The 22157-nt window shown below is 49.1% G+C and overlaps 1 protein-coding gene across 1 annotated transcript; it reads right to left on the bottom strand.

The window, feature by feature from the left end:
• Window positions 1-396: 396 nt before the first annotated feature.
• Window positions 397-1758, bottom strand: LOC119351854. The gene has a single exon (XM_037618646.1). It carries the CDS (start codon window positions 1756-1758, stop codon window positions 397-399), a length of 1362 nt encoding a protein of 453 aa, XP_037474543.1.
• Window positions 1759-22157: the final 20399 nt, after the last annotated feature.

A 22157-nucleotide genomic window follows, 5' to 3' on the forward strand; every position in this document is an offset into this window, starting at 1 on the left:
CCATGGAGCGGATCCGCACGATCCAAGTTGAGGCCCGAGCCTAAGTTGATGCTTTTGGAGCTTTTTTGGCTACCCTTTGGCTGGCTGCCTGTCGCACTGCTATTTATGTTATATCTCCTGGCGGCGGTCAGCTGCTTATCCTTTGTTTTTTGGCTTCGGCCCTTTTAGCTTGTTAAACTGTTGTCCCTGTTATGTATTACCTATGGATGCTGCCTGCTGGTGGGCTTTATTAATTTAAAACCGGACGCATCGTGCGTCTCCGTTCTAAAAAAAAATCTCATTGTAGAACCTTTGTCTTTCCGCAAACAATGTAGAACACCCTTTGTGACAGCAAATCGAAAAATTATCAGACTCATATATGCTAACTCTCAAATCCAAATCTGTTGATTCATGCCTTCATCCCATGTATGCTAAGAAAGCAAGAACAGTTTGCATGACACTACAGAGGACTACGAAAACCGAAGCTATGGCAGCAAAACCTAACCATGGGTTGCTGAAATGATTGTGCCATAGCCATGCCATCCACCTATTAATACGACTTTGGCAGTGTGCTTCCATGACACAGCACAGAGATTTCAGGTAGTGTTCACCATTGAAGTCAAACGCCACATACTCAGAAAGCTTGGTGAAGAGAGTTGATACATCCTCATCGCTTTCCATCTGGTGCACTATAATCCCTTTCTGAGCAAGAAGAGCCACATCAGCTGACGTACTAGCAAGCTGGGACATGAGCACAAAATATGCAGTGATGTCATCTCCAACTTGACGACATGTTTGCTCAAAAGCTAAAAGATTTCTGAATAGCAAAGAAGACTTATCATCGATCAGCAAACATGGTAATTCCATGAGACCTTTTCTGAATCTAATGTCCAATAGGGAATGAGGATTGTCTTCATCAAACTCCCTTTTCTTGAACTGCATTCCCGCTTCATGATATTCCACAGCCCTACGCCATCGATTGGCCTGCTGCATTGAATTTAACAAATTTAGCTCATGGAACATGTTTTGCTCCTCTCCACAAGTGAAGATCTTGCGGCTAACATCAAGTACAAATTGGAAGCGATGAGGATTTGCAGCATACTGATGATAGTCATATTCAAACTTGTGACTAGGTTTCAGGTACTTATGACACAGGTGCAGCAGATGGTAAAAATCTTCTGGCCTATTAGCCTCAGTTATTACTTTCGAGAAATGGTAAAGAGTGCCTTCCATGAATTCAGAAATGTTATTCGTGAGTAACCAAGTAGTTGCCACATGACGTGAGAAGAACCGATAAATTGTCTTGACAATGAAGAAGGGAATCTGGTTCTCCAACAAAAGTAGGTCATATACAGCAGAACTATTATACCATTCTACAGTGCCACTATAATCCCCCTGGTTCCGACTATCAGTATGTGTGTCCATTTGATTTAGTTCAATGTCCACTGCTGAGTGCCCACTCAAACTTTGGCAGGGGGCGGAATCCATGTGGCTCAAGTCCTTTGCTTCCCTCTTTCCCTCGTATATCATGTTTTCTGTCATTTGCGCATCATCAACGGTAGCACCTTGTGCGTATATATTGCCAAGATACACAAGAATAAAACAGCTATCTAGTAGAAGCATCTGCAGGAACTCTCCACTATCCATGTTTATCTCCTCGGTGTAATAGCCTCTTGCTTCTTTTTCCAGTCCAGAAATCAAGCTCAGGCACCCGCGCAAACTAACTTCACAGTTTAGTTTAAGAATATAGTCTAGACATATCCACTTCTCTGCTTCCATAGCTTGAAGTGGTAACTCTGAATGATGATAAGGGCCAATTGAAAGAATACTTGGCTCATATGCACTACTGTCAGTTTGGCGAATGCGGTGCACTATTTTGCATATCGGGCAACACCTGTTTCCTTTTCCGCGATCCTCAACTAGTGACATGCATCGATTTAAATCTGTCCTCATGAAAATAGCTAACTCATCAATCTCCATCTTACGAAGCCTTTGATCCCAAACAAGTTGGGGTAGGCTAGATATGAAACCCTTTCACGAGGACTTCCCAGGAGGTCACCCATCCTAGTACTACTCTCGCCCAAATGGGTTTCATACCCAAAAGACTGGCTAGTTTTTACGTTGGCTCGCCAAGCCTATCACAACCCTTAGATATGAAACTCTTTCACAAGGACTTCCCAGGAGGTCACCCATCCTAGTACTACTCTCGCTCAAATCGGTTTCATACCTATGGGACTGACTATTTTTTAGGTTGGCTCGCCAAGCCTATCACAACCCTCCTCCTTTACCCGGGCTTGGGACCGGCTATGCCTAGAAGACATAGGCGGAGTTAAATAGCTAACTCATCAATATCAACATCATAGCTACTGTCGTATTCTTCGGTCGCCATATCTGTCAAAAGAATGTAAGCAATAAGAGGATGCAATAAAACAACACATTAGATGGATACCAATTCAACTCCATCTACCTATTTGTATGGATCGAGATTAATGTGGAGATTCCTATTATGTGTTCTCGCACCCCGGTTCACTCTGCATCCCTGTCGCCGACGGAGATCAAAACCCGCCTCTCCAGCTTTGCAGGTCAGGCGGATTCACCAGGCTGAAATCCAAAATGCATACACAAAGGTCTTCGTTTATTTTGTTTTGTTTATTAGGTGGATCTAACCAGGGGGGGAATGACCATCGAAATAAGAGCAGAAGAAAGCGCGTACCCCCAGGCGGCACCTCCTGCGGTGGAGGGAGGGAGAAACGACCGTCCGGCGAGGGGCGCAAAACCTAGCTTCTCATCTTTGCGAGGAGGAAGAATGGCGGGTGGCGAAGGATCAAGGTACGCTGGAAACGGGACAGAAATCTGTCAGTGGTTTTTTTTTATATGGAAATCTGTCAGTAGTTCGGGGAACGAGGCGGATGATCCTACATCTTCGGGAGTTCGTTTTTTTAGGCAACATCACCAAGCTTTTATTAAGTCGTTACAATATTTACAGGGACGGATGGTAAATTACCGAGATGACCTAACCAAACATGGCGGCCACCATCGAAAGATAAAGCATGCTTCGCTAAGTTGTGAGCTTCAAAATTCGAACTCCTAAACTCATGACTGAAATTACAGAAATCAAAAGCTAAAGAATGTTCAACTATCTCATGAATGACTGCTCCGTAGCTTGCCAAATTCTCCTTGTGTATGTCCTGCACCACCGTTTTGCAGTCCGACGCCACTTGGATGCGCCTCAGATAGAGATCATCTGCCAATGCTAGTGCCTCTCTAATAGCAAGTGCTTCCAAAGTCGGGGGATCCACAATGTATCTGAAAGAGAGAGTCGAGGCTCCCATAAACATACCCCTGTCGTCTCTACAGATCACCCCCACTGTCCCACCGTTTCTGGTTACCATTGCATCGGCGTTAAACTTCGCGTAACCTGATGGTGGTGCAAGCCACCGCGCTGGTCGGGCGCTTTTAGAAGGGGTCGAGGAAGGATGCCTTTGCTGGGTCACTCGTAGTTCATCCAAATATTTTGATATGAAGCTGTTGACAGAGTATGGTGCCTGAAATATATTCCCGTGAATTGCTTTACGCCTCGCATACCAAAGTGCCCAGAGCATCACCACCAGGCGATCAAAGAGATCATTCGTCAATATTTCATGTAGTGCAAACAGCCACTCCTTCGGACCATCCTCCTCGCGCTCAATCATATGCTGGACCAACTCATCTGGTGCCAAAGCCCAAACGCTTGCTACCATCGGACATGCAATGAGGGCATGTTTCCATGTATCAGTCGCCCCACATAGCGAACAAGTGTCCTTTGTTGCCATATGTCGACGTTTGAGGACCGATCCCGTGGGCATGGAATGACGGGCTAGCCGCCACACGAACACCTTCAGTTTGGAGGGGACTTGCATGTGCCAGATCATAGACCACTTCTTGGTGTCTTGATGCTCAGAAGATGTACCGTCCTCCTCAGCTAACCAAGCTTCCCTGCTGTGTTTCGTTTTTAGAATCATTCGGTAAGCAGAACGAACGCTGAAATTACCTCGAGGCTCTTCATGCCAGGCCCAGAAATCGCCCACCCGGCGAGTGCAAAGCGGGATCCGTAGAATCTCTTCCGCATCAAAGTGGGTGAACACCGAGCGTACCAGGTTTTCATTCCACGTTGCCGATGTTGGATCTATAAGCTGCGCCACTCTCGCCGGAGGGTTCTGAACTAGAGAACATATGGGACGCTTAAGCCCATCACGTGGGATCCAGTTGTGCCGCCAAATATCGGTCGTCTCCCCATCACCAATTCTCCTGATGACCCCTTGCGCCAGGATATCCCGACCATCCAAAATCGCCCGCCATATCTGGGATGGGTGCGATCCTAGTTCTGCTTGAAGGAGAGAGCAGTGTGGGAAGTAAACTGCCTTGAGGATTCTGGCGCTTAGTGAGTTGTTGTCTGTTAGGGTACGCCATGCCTGCCTTGCCAGTAAGGCGAGGTTGAAAATCTCCATGTCACGGAAACCTAGCCCCCCATGTGCTTTGGCATAGTCATTATGTCCCACGCCACCCAGCTGGGCTTTCTCTTTCCATGCTTGGAACCCCACCAAAATTGTCGAATAATAGACATGATGCTGTCACAAAGGCCTCGTGGTAATCTGAAGCACGACATGGAGTAAACAGGTATAGCTTGTGCAACAGATTTGATCAAAACTTCCTTACCAGCAGCAGAAAGTAACTTCTCCATCCACCCCTTAATCTTCTCCCACACTCGACCCCGAAGATATTTGAACGTACCGTTTTTAGAGTGGCCAACATCTATAGGCATTCCTAGGTAACGTTCACTCAAGGACTCATTCTATACTTGCAAATTGTTCTTGACAACTTCTCTTGTCTGTACTGGGCAACCCTTGCTGAAGAAAATAGAGGATTTTTCATTGTTGATCCGTTGTCCAGAAGCAGAACAATAAGTATCAACCAGGTTTGATACCATAGTTGAGCTCTCCCCACTTGCCTTAAATAACAACAAGCTATCATCTGCAAACAAGAGGTGGTTGACGGTGGGAGCCGAGGGAGCCACCTGGATACCTGTAAGAGACGACTGAGAACTTGATTTAAGGAGGCACAAAAGGCCCTCTGCTGCAATGAAGAACAAGTAGGGGGAGATTGGATCTCCCTGCCGGATACCACGAGTGGGTATAAAAGAGTCAAGCTTCTCGCCATCAAAACAAACCGAAAAAGAGACTGAAGAGACCATGCCCATGACCACATCTATCCAATGTAGATCAAAACCCAGTTTAGTCATGATACCTCTGAGATATGCCCACTCCAGTCTGTCATATGCCTTCATCATGTTCAGCTTCAGAGCACAATAACTGTTTGACTTTGCTCTTGACCTTTTCATAAAATGTAAGCACTCATAAGCAGATATGATGTTATCAGTAATAAGCCTTCCAGGGACAAAGGCAGACTGTTCCTCAGAGATTATGTCAGGAAAAATCCTCTTCAACCTGTTGGCTATCACTTTCGAGGCTATCTTATACAGAACATTGCATAGACTTATAGGTCGGAATTGAGCAAGTACCGTAGGGGTTGTTACCTTAGGAATCAATACCAATACTGTATCATTAACAGATTCTGGGCTCTCCTCGCCCCTTACTATTCTGAGCACTATATCTGTTACTTCATCACCACAAACCTCCCAATGCCTTTGGTAAAAGTGAGCAGGAAAGCCATCTGGGCCTGGAGCCTTTGTCGGAAACATCTGAAATAAAGCAGTCTTGATCTCTTCCTTGGTATACGGGGCACACAAATTTGAGTTCATCTCAGTTGTCACCTTCCTGGGCACATGGTCTAGCACCGCATCCATGTTTTGGACACCTTCGGAGAGATATAAAGACTGGTAAAAATCATTAGCTAATACCTTTAGCTCTGCTGGATCAGATATCTCCACTCCCAGGGAATTCTGTAGAGCCTTTATCATATTTTTCTTGCACCGAAGACTAGCTCGGAGATGAAATAATTTTGTGTTTTCGTCTCCTGCCGAAAGCCACTCTACCCTGGCTCTCTGTCGCCACATAATCTCCTCCCTGTGAAACATCTCAATCAGCTTCTCATTGATTTTTAGCTCGACATGGGAAGGACCCGTTCTTGCTGGGTCGTTTTTTAGCTCCTCTAACATCTGTTTGAGTTTTCTAATTTCTTTCCTGACACTCCCGAACGTATCCCGGCTCCACCGCTGCAAGTTAGTCGCCAGGTCCCGCAACTTGTGGCGTAGCGCTGCCACAGACGTGCACGGAGGGCCAGCCCCCCATCCCGAAGCTATTGTATCAAGGAAAGTCTCGTGCGCCTCCCACATGAGCTCGTACCTGAACGGTTTCTGAATCCGCTCGTTGTTTTGTACTTCCCGCTCTAAGAGTAGAGGTGCATGATCTGATGTAACCCCGGTCAAGTGCGTGACCGCAGCCAGCGGAAACCTGGCCAGCCATGATGCGTTTACAAGAGCTCTGTCAAGTCTGCATCTTGCATAGCTCCCTCTTGTTACTTTCTTCTCGAAGGTCAAAAAATTGCCTTTATAGCCAAGGTCAAGCAACATGCAAACATCAAGGACTTCTCTGAAGGCTTGGATCTAGGCATTGCTACGCTGGCCAACTCCTTGATGTTCATCAGGACGTAAAACTTCATTGAAATCCCCCAAACAGAGCCAGCGAAGATCGCTCAAACTACTGATGTTTTTCAAAGTTGTCCATGTGTGATGCCTCATATGTGTTTGTGCTTCTCCATAAGCGCACGTCATTCTCCACTTTTCTGTGTCCTGTTCCTCAACAGACACATCTAAATGATACACAGAGTAACCAAGAACTTCCACCTTTATTGAGTTATTCCAAAACAAACCTATTCCACCACTCCTACCTTGACTACTAACATCATAAGAGTTGTCAAAGCCCAAAGTTCCAGCTAACGCTTCTACCCTAGCAATTTCAATTTGAGTTTCAACAATGCACAATAGGGTAGGGGTAAATTGCCTCGCGAAATCATGAAGTTCACGGACTGTCGCAGCTTTACCCGCACCGCGACAGTTCCAACAGAAAATGTTCATTGGGCCCGGCAGCGCTCCTCAAAGGAGCCCGCCAACGCTGAGACAACCTTGCCAAGATCGCCCTCCCTTTGCTCTTCTGCTGCTTCATGTGTTTTGGCCCTCTTCAAGACCTGCTTGCTACTAGGACTAATGGGATCAGTGGGAGGTGGCAGCGCTAGGGTCGCCCCCTGGCCTCCTGCACTCAGGCTCGGTTGTGTCCCTTGTTGCACTTGTACCCTCTTCCTTGCATAATCAGCCTCTGTCATGTCCACATCAGCTTCGGATGTATAATCTGTCTGCTCCTTGCTACCCCCACCTTGGTCAGAGAAAGGACCGCTTCCCTTAGCTCCCCGGCCTCCTCTCCGACCACGGCCCCCTCCCGGACCCTGTCCTATACGCATGGCCCAGGAAGCTTTAAGATCTTTGAAAACTAAGGCTTCTGGAGGATGAATCCCACTGCCATGTTCTTTGAAGAGGTGACCCAGCTTTCCACAGATCGCACACCAATCGGGAAGCTTCTCGTATCTCACACGATATATCTGGCGCTTTCCGTCCCTTATCATAGAGACAGCATTCTTCAAGGGTTTGTTAACATCGATCTGAACCCAAACCCGATGGAAATTCCCCACAAAGTCAAGCGATTAGGGTTCTGCATATAGAAATTCTCCACCTTTTGAGCTAAAGATGGAACCAGATGAGCATAAAGTGGCGGCACATCATGAATCTGCACCCATATCTCAATCGTGTCAAGTTGAACTATCGACGGTTTGGCCAATCCATCATATGATTTCAGAATAACGGCATCTCCCCGGAAGTGCCATGGACCATCACGTGTTACTCTCTCCCAGTCTCCCAGTGTCGGTGTCAAAACCGGCGGATCTCGGGTAGGGGGTCCCGAACTGTGCGTCAAGGCCGGATGGTAACAGGAGACAAGGGACACGATGTTTTTTACCCAGGTTCGGGCCCTCTCGATGGAGGTAATACCCTACTCCTGCTTGATTAATATTGATGATATGGGTAGTACAAGAGTAGATCTACCACGAGATCAAGGAGGCTAAACCCTAGAAGCTAGCCTATGGTATGATTGTTGTATATGGAGTTGATTGCCTACGGACTACAACCCTCCGGTTTATATAGACACCGGATAGGGTTAGGGTTACATAGAGTCGGTTACAATGGTAGGAGATCTTGAATATCCGCATCGCCAAGCTTGCCTTCCACGCCAAGGAAAGTCCCATCCGGACACGGGACGAAGTCTTCAATCTTGTATCTTCATAGTCCAGGAGTCCGGCTGAAGGTATAGTCCAGCTACCCGAACACCCCCTAATCCAGGACTCCCTCAGTAGCCCCTGAACCAGGCTTCAATGACGACGAGTCCGGCGCGCAAATTTTCTTCGGCATTGCAAGGCGGGTTCCTCCTCCAAGTCCTCCATAGAAGATTGTAAACACCAAGAGTAGTGTCCGGCTCCGCAAAATAAGCTTCCACATATTGCCATAGAGAGAATAATATTGACACAAATCAAATCTGCTGACGTATTCCGCAGTGCGTCATCACACTATAGCCAAGTCCTTCACTCGAATCGTTTTCACTTTTCCACCTCAGCATGTTTTGCGAGGTGGTTTCCTTGGCACGTCTTGTCAAAGCAGAGATCGTGTGCCCCCCTTTTACAGGATTCTCATCAATACGGACGTGGGTAACCCAATCGTGCCCGTTAGCATGTTTTCTCGATTAAAGACGAGTCCCAAACGGTTACGGGGAGGGCTCCTGGTATTCAACCTCTTATAAAGAGACCAGGGCCTTACTCCTTTTCTCCAATCCTAAAACAAGTTCGCCCGTCGCCTCGAGTTCCGACACCCTAGGCTCCAGATTCCGGGCGCCTCAGACCTTCGACAATGTCCGGTTCCGACCTTCAAGGCCGATGGATGCCCTCCTCCGTCACGGAGGAGGACGTGCTAAAGTTGAGAGAGTCTAAGTTCTTGACCGCCGAAATCCCGCACAGGTTGCCTGCTCAAAGGCAGGCTATCCCCAGTCCCCAGCCCGGTGAGAGCGTAGTGTTCGTGTCTCACTTCCTTCGGGGGTTAGGCTTCCCGATGGATCCCTTTGTGAGGGGACTGCTGTTTTATTACGGGCTGGAATTCCACGACTTAGCTCCGGAGTCCATCCTCCATATCTCCTCGTTTATTGTTGTATGCGAAGCGTTCCTCCGTGTTACCCCTCACTTCGGATTATGGCTCAAGACTTTCAAAGTGGAGCCGAAGATGATCAAGGGACGGCACGCAGAGTGCGGAGGCGCTGTTATAAGCAAAAATGTTGATGCTCCATGGCCCGAGGGCTCTTTTCAAGAAGAGCTGGGCTTGTGGCAACGAGAGTGGTTTTATATCACCGCTCCCCGGAGCGCCAAGTGGGTGGTGCTTCCTGCCTTTCGCTCGGGTCCCCCACCACGGCTAGCATCATGGGTTAACAGAGGGTTAGATTGGGGTTTGCCCAAAGACGTGCCCTTGTTACAGGGCAGAATTAAGGATCTCTTGGAAGGAGACCTCAGCTTGGTCAAGGTGATGCAGGTCATGCTAATTCGCCGAATATTGCCCGGCAAACGTCGCCCCCTTCGCTTGTGGGAGTTTAATCCAGAGGGACCGCGAGCTCTCCAGAACTTTATGGGCGCAACGCCCGCGGAGATGTATAGACTGTTCTTCGGATCACAAGAGATGTGTCCGGATTTAACCGAGGACGCAGGCCTAAGCTGCAATTGCCCGGATACTCAAGTAAGCAACCTTGTGCCCGGACCTTCTATCCGTATAATTGTCATAAACTTGCCCCTAAAAGAGTCGTCCTTTTAAACAGGAGTGGATAGCAAAGGCAAAGTTGATCAGGTGCCCGGCTCCCCTTCCGGAAACCAGGCCGGATCCCGTGCTGGTCAGGATGCTGGAGATAATGCCTTTGGAGGGGGAGGACAAGGAAGCTATGGCCTCCTCGAAGAAGGCTGCTCCGAAGGGAGGAACCAACAATTCCTCTCCTAAGGGGAAGAAGAGAGCCGCCTCTGACGACCCGGAAACCATGGCCTCGAAGCGGGGGAGAAAATCCTCGTCAGAGGGTCCAACGTCGGGGAGTTCCTCGGCCGGACTACGCCCTCAAGGGGATCAGCCCTCCAGCGAGCCGTAAGTGGAGAAAGATTTTCCTTTTGAGGGATGAGGGAAATCCTTGATTTATATCTGAGAAGATTAACCAAACCTTTACCTTGTAGCTCGGACCTCAGCCCTTCTCAGCAGAGCTCGTCTTCGGGGGATCTCCTTCCGGAGATGATGGAGAGCGGGATGCCTCCCCCTGTCGTGCCGCCTAGCGAGGCGGGCGACCCTGATGTCATCGCGGAGGGTTTCTCCGAATCCGGCAGGGGCGGAAGGTAGCTATGCGGCCCCCCGAGGTTCTCTGCGTCCGGCCTTCGAAAGAGGTCATGGGACGAGCCCGGCACCGTCTGGTGCTCGGCCGGAGGAGCTAAAGATTCTGCTGGGGCGAGCTTCTATCTCAGAGGAGCACCGCGCATTGATGGGCACGGTGATTGAAAGGATTTCATCCGCAGAGAGCGGATTGTATGAGGCCGTCAAAAGTTTACTGACGGGTTTCGAGGTACATTAGATAATGTATACTTTTGTCAGTTGCGCATGAATAAGATGCGCCCTATGTAGATAGTAGCCCCTGAGACTCTGTGCGTCGTCAAGAAATGACGGCACGTGGAGGATCATAATCCCAGGTCTAAGATGTCGCTTTTGAATGTAGGCGGTAGGGTGTCCGGAATCGAGCCGAACTGACGATTTTGCCGAACTAAAGCGGCAACTGGACGTGGCAGATGCCGACATCACGCTTGTCAATAAGCGGCTTGATGAGGCTCAAGGTATGTAATTCCTCGAGCGGCATCATGTAAGAACAGTTTTATGCCTGTGTCTTACGATGTGTGTGCTTGACGCAGATGGTGCGGCCGCCATGGAGAGTCTTAGGGCAGAACTTGCCCGAGCTAAAGAACAAGCCAGCGAAAGTGATGCGGCTACCAGGAAAGCCCTTGAAGAGCTGAGAGCCGAACAGGCTGCTCACTGCCGAAGCAAGGAAGAGATGGCCGAGATGGCCGAAAAGTTAAAAAGCGCTACAGACCGTTGCAGACTTCTTGAAAAAGAAGACCAGGCGAAACAGACGGACTTAGAGAAGGCCGTTGCTAATGCCGAGGGCGCGCGCTCTGCGATGAGAGCTGCGAAGGAGGAGCTGCGTCAGGCCGAACAGATTGCGGCTGGAAAGCACTTTATGCTGCGGAGGAAATTTTGCGATCCAAAGTTTGCTCCGTTGGACCGGATGTGGAGCGTGGAGGATGCCTATCTGGACTTGGCAGCGAGTGCTGCTGATGCGACCAAACACTTTCGAGATCAGAAAGATCGCAAAGTGGAAAAGCTTTTCTGGTCGCAGTTTCACAATCCAGAGCGTCCACTGGCAGTGGATGATCGTTTGGCTCAATGGGCCGAACTGAATAGGTTGTCTGGACTCGCCATGAAGTACATCATAGGTCACCTGTGGCCGGGGAGATCGGAGCCGAAGAGTTATTTCAGTTTAGTGCAGCAATTCCTTGACGCGGTGCCGCGTATAAATGCAATGAAGAGGTCGGCATGCATAGAGGGCGCTAGGATGGCTCTTGCCCGTGTTAAGACATACTGGGCAGAGATGGAGACCACTGTTGTTGCGTCCCGAGATTCGGACAAAAGCCAAGTACCCTCCGAGCACTATTTTCAGGAAGTTCTTGAAGGCGCTCGTGTAATAGAGACGCAGTGCCCGAAAGATGCTATGTTATGATAGCATGTGTAATTATAAAGTAATATTTTGATAAATTGTAGTGGCCTTTTTTATACTTGTGCCTCCAAGTATTGGGAACACCTCCTGTGCGGCCGTTTTAAGATATATATATATATATATATATATATATATATATATATATATATGCAAAATCTGAAAGATGGCAGTCGTTGGCTTCAGCCCCCACGCACATAGTGCGGGGGTGCTCACAGAAGACGCATTTTCACACTTAACCCAACGTCTTGGTCCTACAAAGGAGGTGATAGCGCAGCGGGCCAGGCAACCGGACTATAATGTTTTAACACTTTCACTTAGCCATAGGAGTTTGACAGTGAGACTATTTAGGTAGCTCCTTGGTGGCAACTGCGCTCGTCCGAGTTCGTGGCGCGTATGTGCCTGGCCGGGAAGCGGCCCTTCGTTAAAGCGGAGGAATCCGATAGATTCCGATAGGTCATCGAGTGGCTGGCCAGTCTCACGCTACATCATGACAGTCAGTTTTCGGCTTTCTCTACTGAGGTGCTCGCCCGGCCGAACCGGGGCACAATCGCAGTAGTTCTCCTGGTGCTACCTTAGCCGATAGAGCGGAACGTAAGGTAGCCGAACTCAGGAGCCGGGCAACCCAACATTTGACCAAAGACATGATTCGAAGCTGATGCATATAATGCCAAAACTCGCGACGCCGAACACTCCCTAAGGTGTTCAGTCTTTATGAGTGCGGGCGAAACAACACTCTTTATTAAAAAAGGAAGCCCCTAGTGTCTAGGTACGTGCAAAAATTCTGACGTGGCCACATGCCAAGACGCCAGCCTCCTCCTTGGTTATATCAGAAAAAACCAGGGGATGTCTAGCAACAAGAGACAGTAAAAAAGGTTTACGCAGGGTCTTAATCTAAAAAGAATCCTTTAGGATGGGTCCCTACTGCACGTCTGCGCCTGTGTCTCCGTTGTGCGTATCCTGGACGGGCGCCGCACGACGTTCATCTGTAAAAGAGAGGAACTGAGTTGAAAATGGGTCGTGCCGAAAAGGTTTAAAACAAACAAAGTATAAAGTGAAATATATAAGATTGAGCTTTATTGTCTCTTATTGTATATACGTGGAGCCCCTAGTTCGGGGGTATATGGCCTCTAGGCCTGCATCAATGATGATTTTGCACCGAACTCGTCTATCCGCGTTCGTGGTCTTGAATGACCTATTTTGAAGTTTTTTGGCCGGTGAGGCCATTTTGCTGTGGGGCTGTCAAAGCGGCCGCACAGTCCTCCGCTTGGGGAGGCGCACTTTAGTGCTTCCCCTTCAAAGAGATGATGCCTCGTGGACCGGGCATCTTAAGCATAAGAGATGCATAATGCGGTATTGCGTTAAAGCGAGCGAAAGCTTCGCGTCCCAGTAGTGCTTGATAGCGACTTGAGAACGGGATGATATGGAAGGTCAGCTTTTCACGGCGAAGGTTATCGGCAGAGCCAAATATGACTTCTAGCCGGAGAAAACCCATACAGTGGGTGTCCGGACTCAGTATTACCCCTTGAAAGGAGGTTTTGCTGTGGCGGATTCTTGCTGGGTTTATCCCCATGTGCTGGATTGTATCCTGATATATCAGGTTTAATCCACTGCCACCGTCCATAAGGACATTTGAAAACTGGAGTCCGTCAATTATTGGATTGAGTATCAAGGCAGTCCAGCCTACATTCTTGATATTTCTAGAATAATCTAGCTGATCGAAGATGATCGGTTTTGACAACCAGTGGAAGGACCCTTTGGGGGTGGGCCATGTGGTGCGTACCTTTACGGGCACCGGACGTTTTGTTATGTGAAGTGACTTCACTATTTTTACTTCTTGTGGGAAGTTCTTTTGTTTCCTGGTGCTCTGCTTTTGGGGTTCGTCCTCGTCTTTGCTTGGTGTGTCGAGCCCCTTGTGTTCGGCATTGAGTCTGCCGGATTGTTTGAGAACCCAACAGTCTCTGTGGGTATGGTTAGCAGGCTTCCCGGGAGTACTGTGTATCTGACATATCCTGCCAGGATTTTATTTAGGTTGGATGGATCGTCCCTGTTATCCTGTGGGGGCGATTTTGCCTGATTTTGTCGTGAGCCTTTGAATCCGGCATTGACTGCCGTGCTCTTCGGACTTTTGTCCTTAGTCCGGCGACGGTCCTTGTTGCATCGCGATTTTCTGTTTCCATCCCTAGTTTCGGATGTACTTGGATTGCTGGGGCTGCACCTTGCCAACCAGTTGTCCTCCCCTGCACAAAAGCGGGTCATGAGGCTTGTTAGTGCGGCCATTGTTCTTGGCTTTTCTTGGCCGAGGTGTCTGGCGAGCCATTCGTCTCAGACGTTATGCCTGAAAGCTGCTAAGGCTTCGGCGTCCGGACAGTCGACTATCTGATTCTTTTTAGTGAGGAATCTATTCCAGAACTGCCGAGTTGATTCTCCGGGTTGTTGTGTTATGTGACTAAGATCGTCTGCATCCGGATGGCGGACATAAGTCCCTTGAAAGTTTGCCCGGAAAGCATCCTCGAGCTCTTCCCAGCTTCCAATTGTGTTTTCGGGAAGGCTTTTAAGCCAATGCTGGGCTGACCCTTTAAGCTTAAGGGGTAAATATTTTATGGCATGGAGATCATCTCCTCTAGCCATGTGTATGTGGAGGATATAATCCTCGATCCAAACTCCAGGGTCTGTTGTTCCATCATATGCCTCTATGTTTACAGGTTTGGATCCCTCTGGGAATTCATAGTCCAGGACCTCATCGGTGAAACATAGGGGGTGTGCAGCGCCCCTGTATTTGGGTGTGCCGGATTCTGATGATGGCTTCATAGTGTTGCTTACGAGAGCTTGCTTTCTTGGCCCATAAATGGACCTGACTGGGCCATGATGCGAATCCTTAAGTGGGTCGCATGCCGATTTGGGTGCGGCACCGCTTGCCGCTTTATGGGGTCGTCTATCCGACCGTGTGGCTTTCTCATTTTTTGAATGCGAGGGCTCTAGGGCCTCTTCGTTGAATTCAGGCAGTAGCCTTCTTTTCGGATAGCTTTTAGTGCGGCGACTATCGCCGTATTTATCTGCGGTATTGATTACTTTGCTCCATCTAATCCGGAGTGCATCCTCCGCTGTTTTTAGCTTCCGCTTCTGCTTTTTTAGGCTCCGTGAAGTTGCAACGAGCCTCTCGTGGAGATTCTTCTGCTCCATGGGTTTATCCGGCGTGAGGTCGTCCGGAATGTCGTTTTCGCCGGAGGCGGGATGTTCGGTTTCTCTATCTGTGTTGCCCTGTTTGGACGTTTGCTCTAAGGCCTGCTCGTCGTCTACCGGCTCGTCCTGCTCTATGGCTGGGTTTACGCCGACGCTTTGATTGCTTTTCGGGGGGTCGATCTCCCGTCCCATCCCCTTTTCCTCATTGTCGCTTCCTTTAGGGGTATCCACCATGTACACATCATGAGATGAGGTGGCTGTCCAATGCCCTATGGGCGTTGGTTCGTCGGTATCTCCTGCATCGTCATCCATGTTGTCGATGTCTCCGGAGTCGAAGTTGAGCACGTCGTTTAAATTGTCGACAGTGGCTACCAAGTGGGTGGTGGGTGGGCTTTGAATTTCTTCATCGTCCGTATCCCATCCTCGCTGACCGTAGTTCGGCCAGGGCTCTCTTGATAAGGAGAGAGACTCGAGAGAGTTCAGGATATCGCCACAAGGCGAGTGCTGAAAGATGTCTATGGCGGTGAACTCCATTATCGGCGCCCAATCGGATTCGATCGGCAGGGGCGCGGGGGGTTCGGAGTTCGGAAAGGCGTCCGGATCCTCGAAGTCACGGATCATGCAGAGTGCGGGGCTAGCGTTCGGCTCGATTGCCTTTGAGATCGAAGCCCCTGAGGTGACGTCCAACCGCTCATCCTCGATTGGCGCAATAGGCTCCGAGTTAGGGGTCGGAACCGATGCGTGTGCGGCCTCTAGGACACTGTCCGGAGGAAGAGCTAGATCATGCCCCTCGAGATAGTGCGGCGCGCTTGGCCGTGGCTCGAACCCGTCGAAGATCAAGTCTCCGCGGATGTCATCCGTGTAGTTTTGGCTTCCAGACCTGACTTGATGGCCAGGGGCATAGCTTTCGATCTGCTCCAGGTGGCCGAGCGAATCGGCCCGCAAAGTGAAGCCGCCGAAGACGAAGATCTGTCCGAGGAGAAAAGTCTCGCCCTGGACCGCATCGTTGTTGATGATCAAAGGAGCCATTGGGCCTAAAGGCGACGACACAGAGGAACTCTCAATGAAAGCACCAATGTCGGTGTCAAAACCAGCGGATCTCGGGTAGGGGGTCCCGAACTGTGCGTCAAGGCCGGATGGTAACAGGAGACAAGGGACACGATGTTTTTTACCCAGGTTCGGGCCCTCTCGATGGAGGTAATACCCTACTCATGCTTGATTAATATTGATGATATGGGTAGTACAAGAGTAGATCTACCACGATATCAAGGAGGCTAAACCCTAGAAGCTAGCCTATGGTATGATTGTTGTATATGGAGTTGATTGCCTACGAACTACAACCCTCCGGTTTATATAGACACCGGATAGAGTTAGGGTTACATAGAGTCGGTTACAATGGTAGGAGATCTTGAATATCCGCATCGCCAAGCTTGCCTTCCACGCCAAGGAAAGTCCCATCCGGACACGGGACGAAGTCTTCAATCTTGTATCTTCATAGTCCAGGAGTCCGGCTGAAGGTATAGTCCGGCTACCCGAACACCCCCTAATCCAGGACTCCCTCACCCAGACATGAAAATTGGGCTATATACAGATTATCCTCGAGTGGTTTGAACTGCACCTCCTGTGCGAGATCCCATGCCGATCTCATGTTCCTAAAAAACCAATATTGGCTGTATGATTTGGGCGAGTGCACCCTGACCAGCGCCATCCATCGCGATGCCTCCGGCGGCGCCTCCTTCTCATCGTACACCACATCATCAAGGTCCTCCTCTCGAAGACCTAATTCCCTCATCAGTGTTGTCACGTCATCCGTCTCGGGCAGCACCGCAGACCGCGACCCCGAAGCTTCGTCAGACGCCATGGCAAAAAACTTGATAACCCTAGCCCGATGAGAAAACCACTGAGCCATTGTTGATAGCCCTAGAGCCCTCCTCCCCAGCCCCGCCTGGACCAGGGGCGTCCCCTCACCCCCGCTCGACGAGAGGAGGCACGAAGACACGCCGAAGGTAGGGAAGATTACGATCTCAACAATGGCGATCGCAATCGCCTCGAGAGGATGAAACCCTAACTAGAGGGGAAAAGGGTGGACGGCTTGAAGGCTTCTCGGGAGTTCGTGGGACGGTTATGTTAAGCTGCAACATGCAGGATGAGATGGGTCCCAATTCTTTGGGGGGTTTTCTTTTTCGTTTTTCTCTTTTTTTCTGGTTTTTCGTTTCTCCAATTTTGTTCCCATTTTTGAGAAAACTTTGATATGCCAAAAATTGTTCATAATCTCAAAATTTTCAAAAAATGTTCGTGTTTACAAACTTTTTTGGATTTCAAAAATCTGTTGTGTTTTCAAAAATTGTTCATAGATTTTAAAAAAATGTTTGCATTTTCAAAATAATGTTCCCGTTTTAAGAAATACTCAGAATATCAATTATTGTTCCCATTTGCGAAAATATTTCAGAAAAACAAAAACATTTTCTAAAATTCCTGAATTTTTTTAATTTCTCAAAATATAGAAAGCAGGATTTTTTAATAAAGTACCATTTTTAAAATTTTCAAAAAAGAGAACATAATAACAATTTCAAATATTTGGAACATTTTTTAAAATATGATTTTCTTTTGAAAGCATAAAAAATCGAAATATTTTCTAAAAATATGATTAATTTTTTGAACATGAAAGAAAAAGAAATTTCAAACATTTTTTGGAAATCATGAATAATTTCTGAAAACAAGGACAAAATTTGAAAATTGTGAACATTTTTTAAAAATACTAAAGTTCTTTCCAGAAAAGGAGAACATTTTAAAAATGAAAAATAAAAAGCAAGAAAAGAAAAAGGCAATGAAAAGAACATCAGAAAAGAATCTGAGTCTTCCCAAAAGAGGATAAAAAATCGGATCATGTACGTTTCAATATATGGGTCGGCCCAATGGTACGGCAAATAGCTTGTTGGTTCAGGGCCGGTGAAAGTTTTAAACCTACTAGACTCCTAATGCCAAGCTTCGGGGCAAATGATCAATACAGACAAGTCTTTTGTTTACTTCAGCAAAGGGACACCAGACGAATGCCAGACATGAAGTCAAAGGGGTCCTCAATGTCCATACTGAGACTTTAAATGAGAAATACTTGGGCTCCAACTTGTAATTCTCATATTATAGGCCTTCTAAAATCAGAATCTCAAACAAACACATCAGATTCTTCCATAGCTTCCTAGAATCCTCCAGCCGCCGCCCTCTCACTCCACCCACCATCGTTGCTCACCGCGTCCTCAACTCGTGATTGCTCTCTCATCTCATCTCTCACGTTTGATCCTAGGGCCTCCTGTTCCGCTGTGTTGTGAGACCTCCACGACTGACGACAACTTCCCGTCTAGATCACCTTTGGTGGCCATGGCCTCCTAGCAGAAGTGGTGAAGCCCTCTACCACGGGAGCTCGCTTCCATGGTCCGGTCCGGCCTCACCAACCTCTTCGCCCCGAGCTTCCTCCTGCACTTCCTCATATGCCACTTTACAAGTTTCATGATTGACCAGTGCATTTAGGGGTGTTGTAGACATTTCACAAGACTTTGGATTTCCAAAAGCTAGGAGAACAAATAGTCAAATTTTGATTTCAAAAATCTGCAGCCCCAGTCGATTCTTAGGAATCCAAGCCAATCATCATTCTTAGGAATCTGTAGCCCAAACAAAGGACATCTGAGTACCTAAAAGACAGGTTATGGTCAAAGGTGAAGTTGGATTGAGAAAACTATCTTTACAACGGGCAAAGAAATTCTAATTAAATCAGTAGAGCATGTCATTCCAGTTTTCTCGATGTCATGCTTTAAGTTGCCAAGAGGTCTATGTAAAAAATTGAACAAGCTCATTCGTCAGTTTTTGGGGTCAGCGGAGAGGGGAAATGTTGTGACGCCCCCAATTTGACCGTACACTAATCATACACGTAAATGTGTACGATCAAGATCAAGGACTCACGGGAAGATATCACAACACAACTCTAGACACAAATTAAAATAATACAAGCCTTATATTACAAGCCAAGGGCCTCGAGGGCTCGAATACATATGCTCGAACACACAAGAGTCAGCGGAAGCAACCATATATGAGTATAGACATAAGTTAAACAGGTTTTGCCTTAAGAAGGCTAGCACAAAAACAACATTGATCAAAAAGGCATGGCCTCCTGCCTGGGAGCCTCCTAACTACTCCAGGTCGCCAGTGGTCGTCACGTAGTAGTAGGCACCCTCGGGGTAATAGTAGTCATGAGTGGCATCGCCTGGCTCCTGGGATCCATCATCTGGTCGCAACAAACGGGTATGGGAGAAAAAGAGGTAGCAAGGCAACCGTGAGTACTCATCCAAAGTACTCACAAGACTTACATCAGAACTAAACTAAGTATGCATATGTATCAAAGGAATGGGTTGTATCTGTGGACTAAACTGCAGAATGCCAGGAGAGAAGGGGGAAGCCTAGCCTATCGAAGACTAGCATCTTCAAGCATCTTGCAGCATTTAGAAGAGTACATATCAACATAATGTAAAGTAGTAGTAGTGTCATCAACCTCGGCCAGAGATCCTTTCTCGACTCCCAGCAAGAAAGCAATCCCAGAGCCATACTATCCATTTCTCATCACAATCCATTTCTCATCATCATCCATTTCTCATCACAGTATCCAGTTCTAGTTGTATCGATCGGGATACAACTCCAAGTGTCCATTACCGTAGGACAGGCTATCGGTAGATGTTTTCTTCCCTGCAGGGGTGCACCAACTTACCCACCATGCTCGATTAACTCTGGCCGGACACACTTTCCTAGGTCATGTCCGGCCTCGGCCAAACAATACGCTGCAACCCGACCTAGGCTTAATAGAGAGGTCAGCACGCTGGACTAAGCCTATGCCCCAGGGGTCATGGGCCATCTCCCCGGGAACTCCTCCATGTTGCGTACGTGGCCGGTGAGCAGACCTAGCTACCTCCTTCAACAAGGCAGGAGCTTACGCAGTCCATCCCGGTGTGCGCCGCTCAGTCGCTGGCGTCTATTAAGCTTCGGCTGATGTATACGACACAGAACGCCCATACAATGCCCACGTGATGGTTAGTGCTATCAGGACAGAGGCCCCTCGGATCAAATATCCAAATCGTAGTGGATTAGGAGCACGCGGTAACAAGCAGAGACTCACGATCGATGTGACCCCGTCGCCCCGTCTCGAGTACTTGCGGCAAGGTCTAAGAATGCTCGACCACGCCTCGTAAGTATCTCGCGGGCACCTTCCAGGTCAACCCGTCTCCACATCACTCGCTATTAAGCTCGTGCGGGTACCCCTCAGGGCCGACCCGTCTTTAGTAACCTGGTTCAGTGTAAAGTCATAGTAATCATAGTAACTGGGTGTCTAACACCAAGGGGAAAACCTGAGGGATCACCCCGGTGAATTCCACTCGATGTTATCATCAAGGTGAACGTAAGAGGATCCACCCTCGAGGTTCACACTTGATGGGTGCACGACGGAGCCGTAACGGAAGTGGTTAAGGAGGAAATCACCCTCGATGACCTCGACCGTATAGCTACACTATAGAGATCTCATCAGGAGTGATGTACGGGGTTCCACCCTCGGCACTCGATGGTAACTCTGCAGAGTCGTACAACTAGGGGGGTGATGTGCGGTGTCGGGGCCTGGACGTCGATCACGTTGATCGAGTCATCAAACATAAAGCGAGGCAACTGGGACAAGGTGGGTTCACTGATAGATCTCTAATCAACCTATACTAAGCAGTTTAGGATAAGCAGGTAAGGTATGAAAGCATGTAACAAAAATAGGCTATGCATCAGAGTAGGATCATACAGAAAGCATTAGCAGTTCTAATACAAGCATGAGAGGGAAAGAAATGGGCAATATCAGAATGCTCAAGGAGGGTTTGCTTGCCTGGTTGCTCTGGCAAGGAGGGGTCGCCGTCGACGTAGTCGATCACAGGGGTAACATCGGTCTCGAGGTCTACCGGAGAGAAGAGGGGGAAGAAAAAGTAAATATAAAGCAAACATAGCACCACAAAGCATAACACGGCAATAAGATGTGCCGGGTGTGACCTAACGCGATAGGAGGTGATACCGGCGAAGGGGGGAAACATCCGGGAAAGTATCCCCGGTGTTTCGTGTTTTCGGACAGATGAACCGGAGGGGGAAAGTTGCGTGTTCTCTATGCTAGGGATGCATGGCGGACGAACGGGATGCGTATCCGGGTTCATCTTGTTGTTCTGAGCAACTTTTATGTACAAAATTTTTCGATCCGAGCTACGGTTTAATTTCTATGAATTTTCAAAGATTTAAACAATTTCTGGAATTTCTTATTTAAATTTTATTTCGAAAATTCACCAGTTAAAACTGGGTGCACCTGGTGCAGTGCACCCAGGGGTGCACCAGAGACTGACTGGTGGGGACCCGTTGACTTGGTCAACTGCCCAGTCAGCTGGTCAACTTGGCCAGTTGACCAGTCAACTGTAGCCATGGGGCCCGCTGGCAGTGACCCGGGGCGGCCCTGGCCAGTGCCACGTCGGCGGCAGTGGCTAGCGAGGGAGGAGAGCGCGGGCGCCGGCGGGCAGGGGCCGTGCATGCGGCGAGGCGAGCGGGGGGGAGGCAGTGGCGAACCGGGCGACGCGGTTGGGCACGCGCGGATAGGCGCGACAGGGCACGCGGTCGAAGGAGCCGCCGGATGCGCGCTGGAGCAGCGGCAGCGCTAGCGGGTGGCGGTGGCAAGCGGCGGGGCTGGAACGGCGGCAAGCTGCGCGCGGGAGGGCAGCAGCCGCGAGCGTCGCAGGGCATGGCCGGGCGCGGGTCAACAGGCGCCGAGGCTGCTGCAGGCGATGGCGCAGAGAGGGGCGGGATGGACGACGCGGGCGGGCGAACGGGACGTGGCCGGCACAGCGCAGGTAACGGCGGGCTGCAGCAGCGCGGAGGTGGCAGAAGAGCGGGGCGGGGATCACGAGAGGAGGCACGGGAGGAGGCACACACGGTTGGGAGGCCTCCTGGCAGCGCTACGGGCACGAAGCCGCGCTCGAAAGCGAGCTCGGCCGATGGTGACCGGGACGGAGAGGCTCGGCAGCGGCGACGAGTTCGGCTATGGAAGCAACGATGGCCTACGGGCATGGGAAA

The sequence above is a fragment of the Triticum dicoccoides genome, chromosome 1A (assembly GCF_002162155.2).
Source record: "Triticum dicoccoides isolate Atlit2015 ecotype Zavitan chromosome 1A, WEW_v2.0, whole genome shotgun sequence".
Lineage (NCBI taxonomy): Eukaryota > Viridiplantae > Streptophyta > Magnoliopsida > Poales > Poaceae > Triticum > Triticum dicoccoides.

Excerpts from the sequence above, each read along its gene's own strand:
- LOC119351854 (XM_037618646.1), bottom strand. The coding sequence starts at position 1,758 with ATGGAAGCAGAGAAGTGGATATGTCTAGACTATATTCTTAAACTAAAC.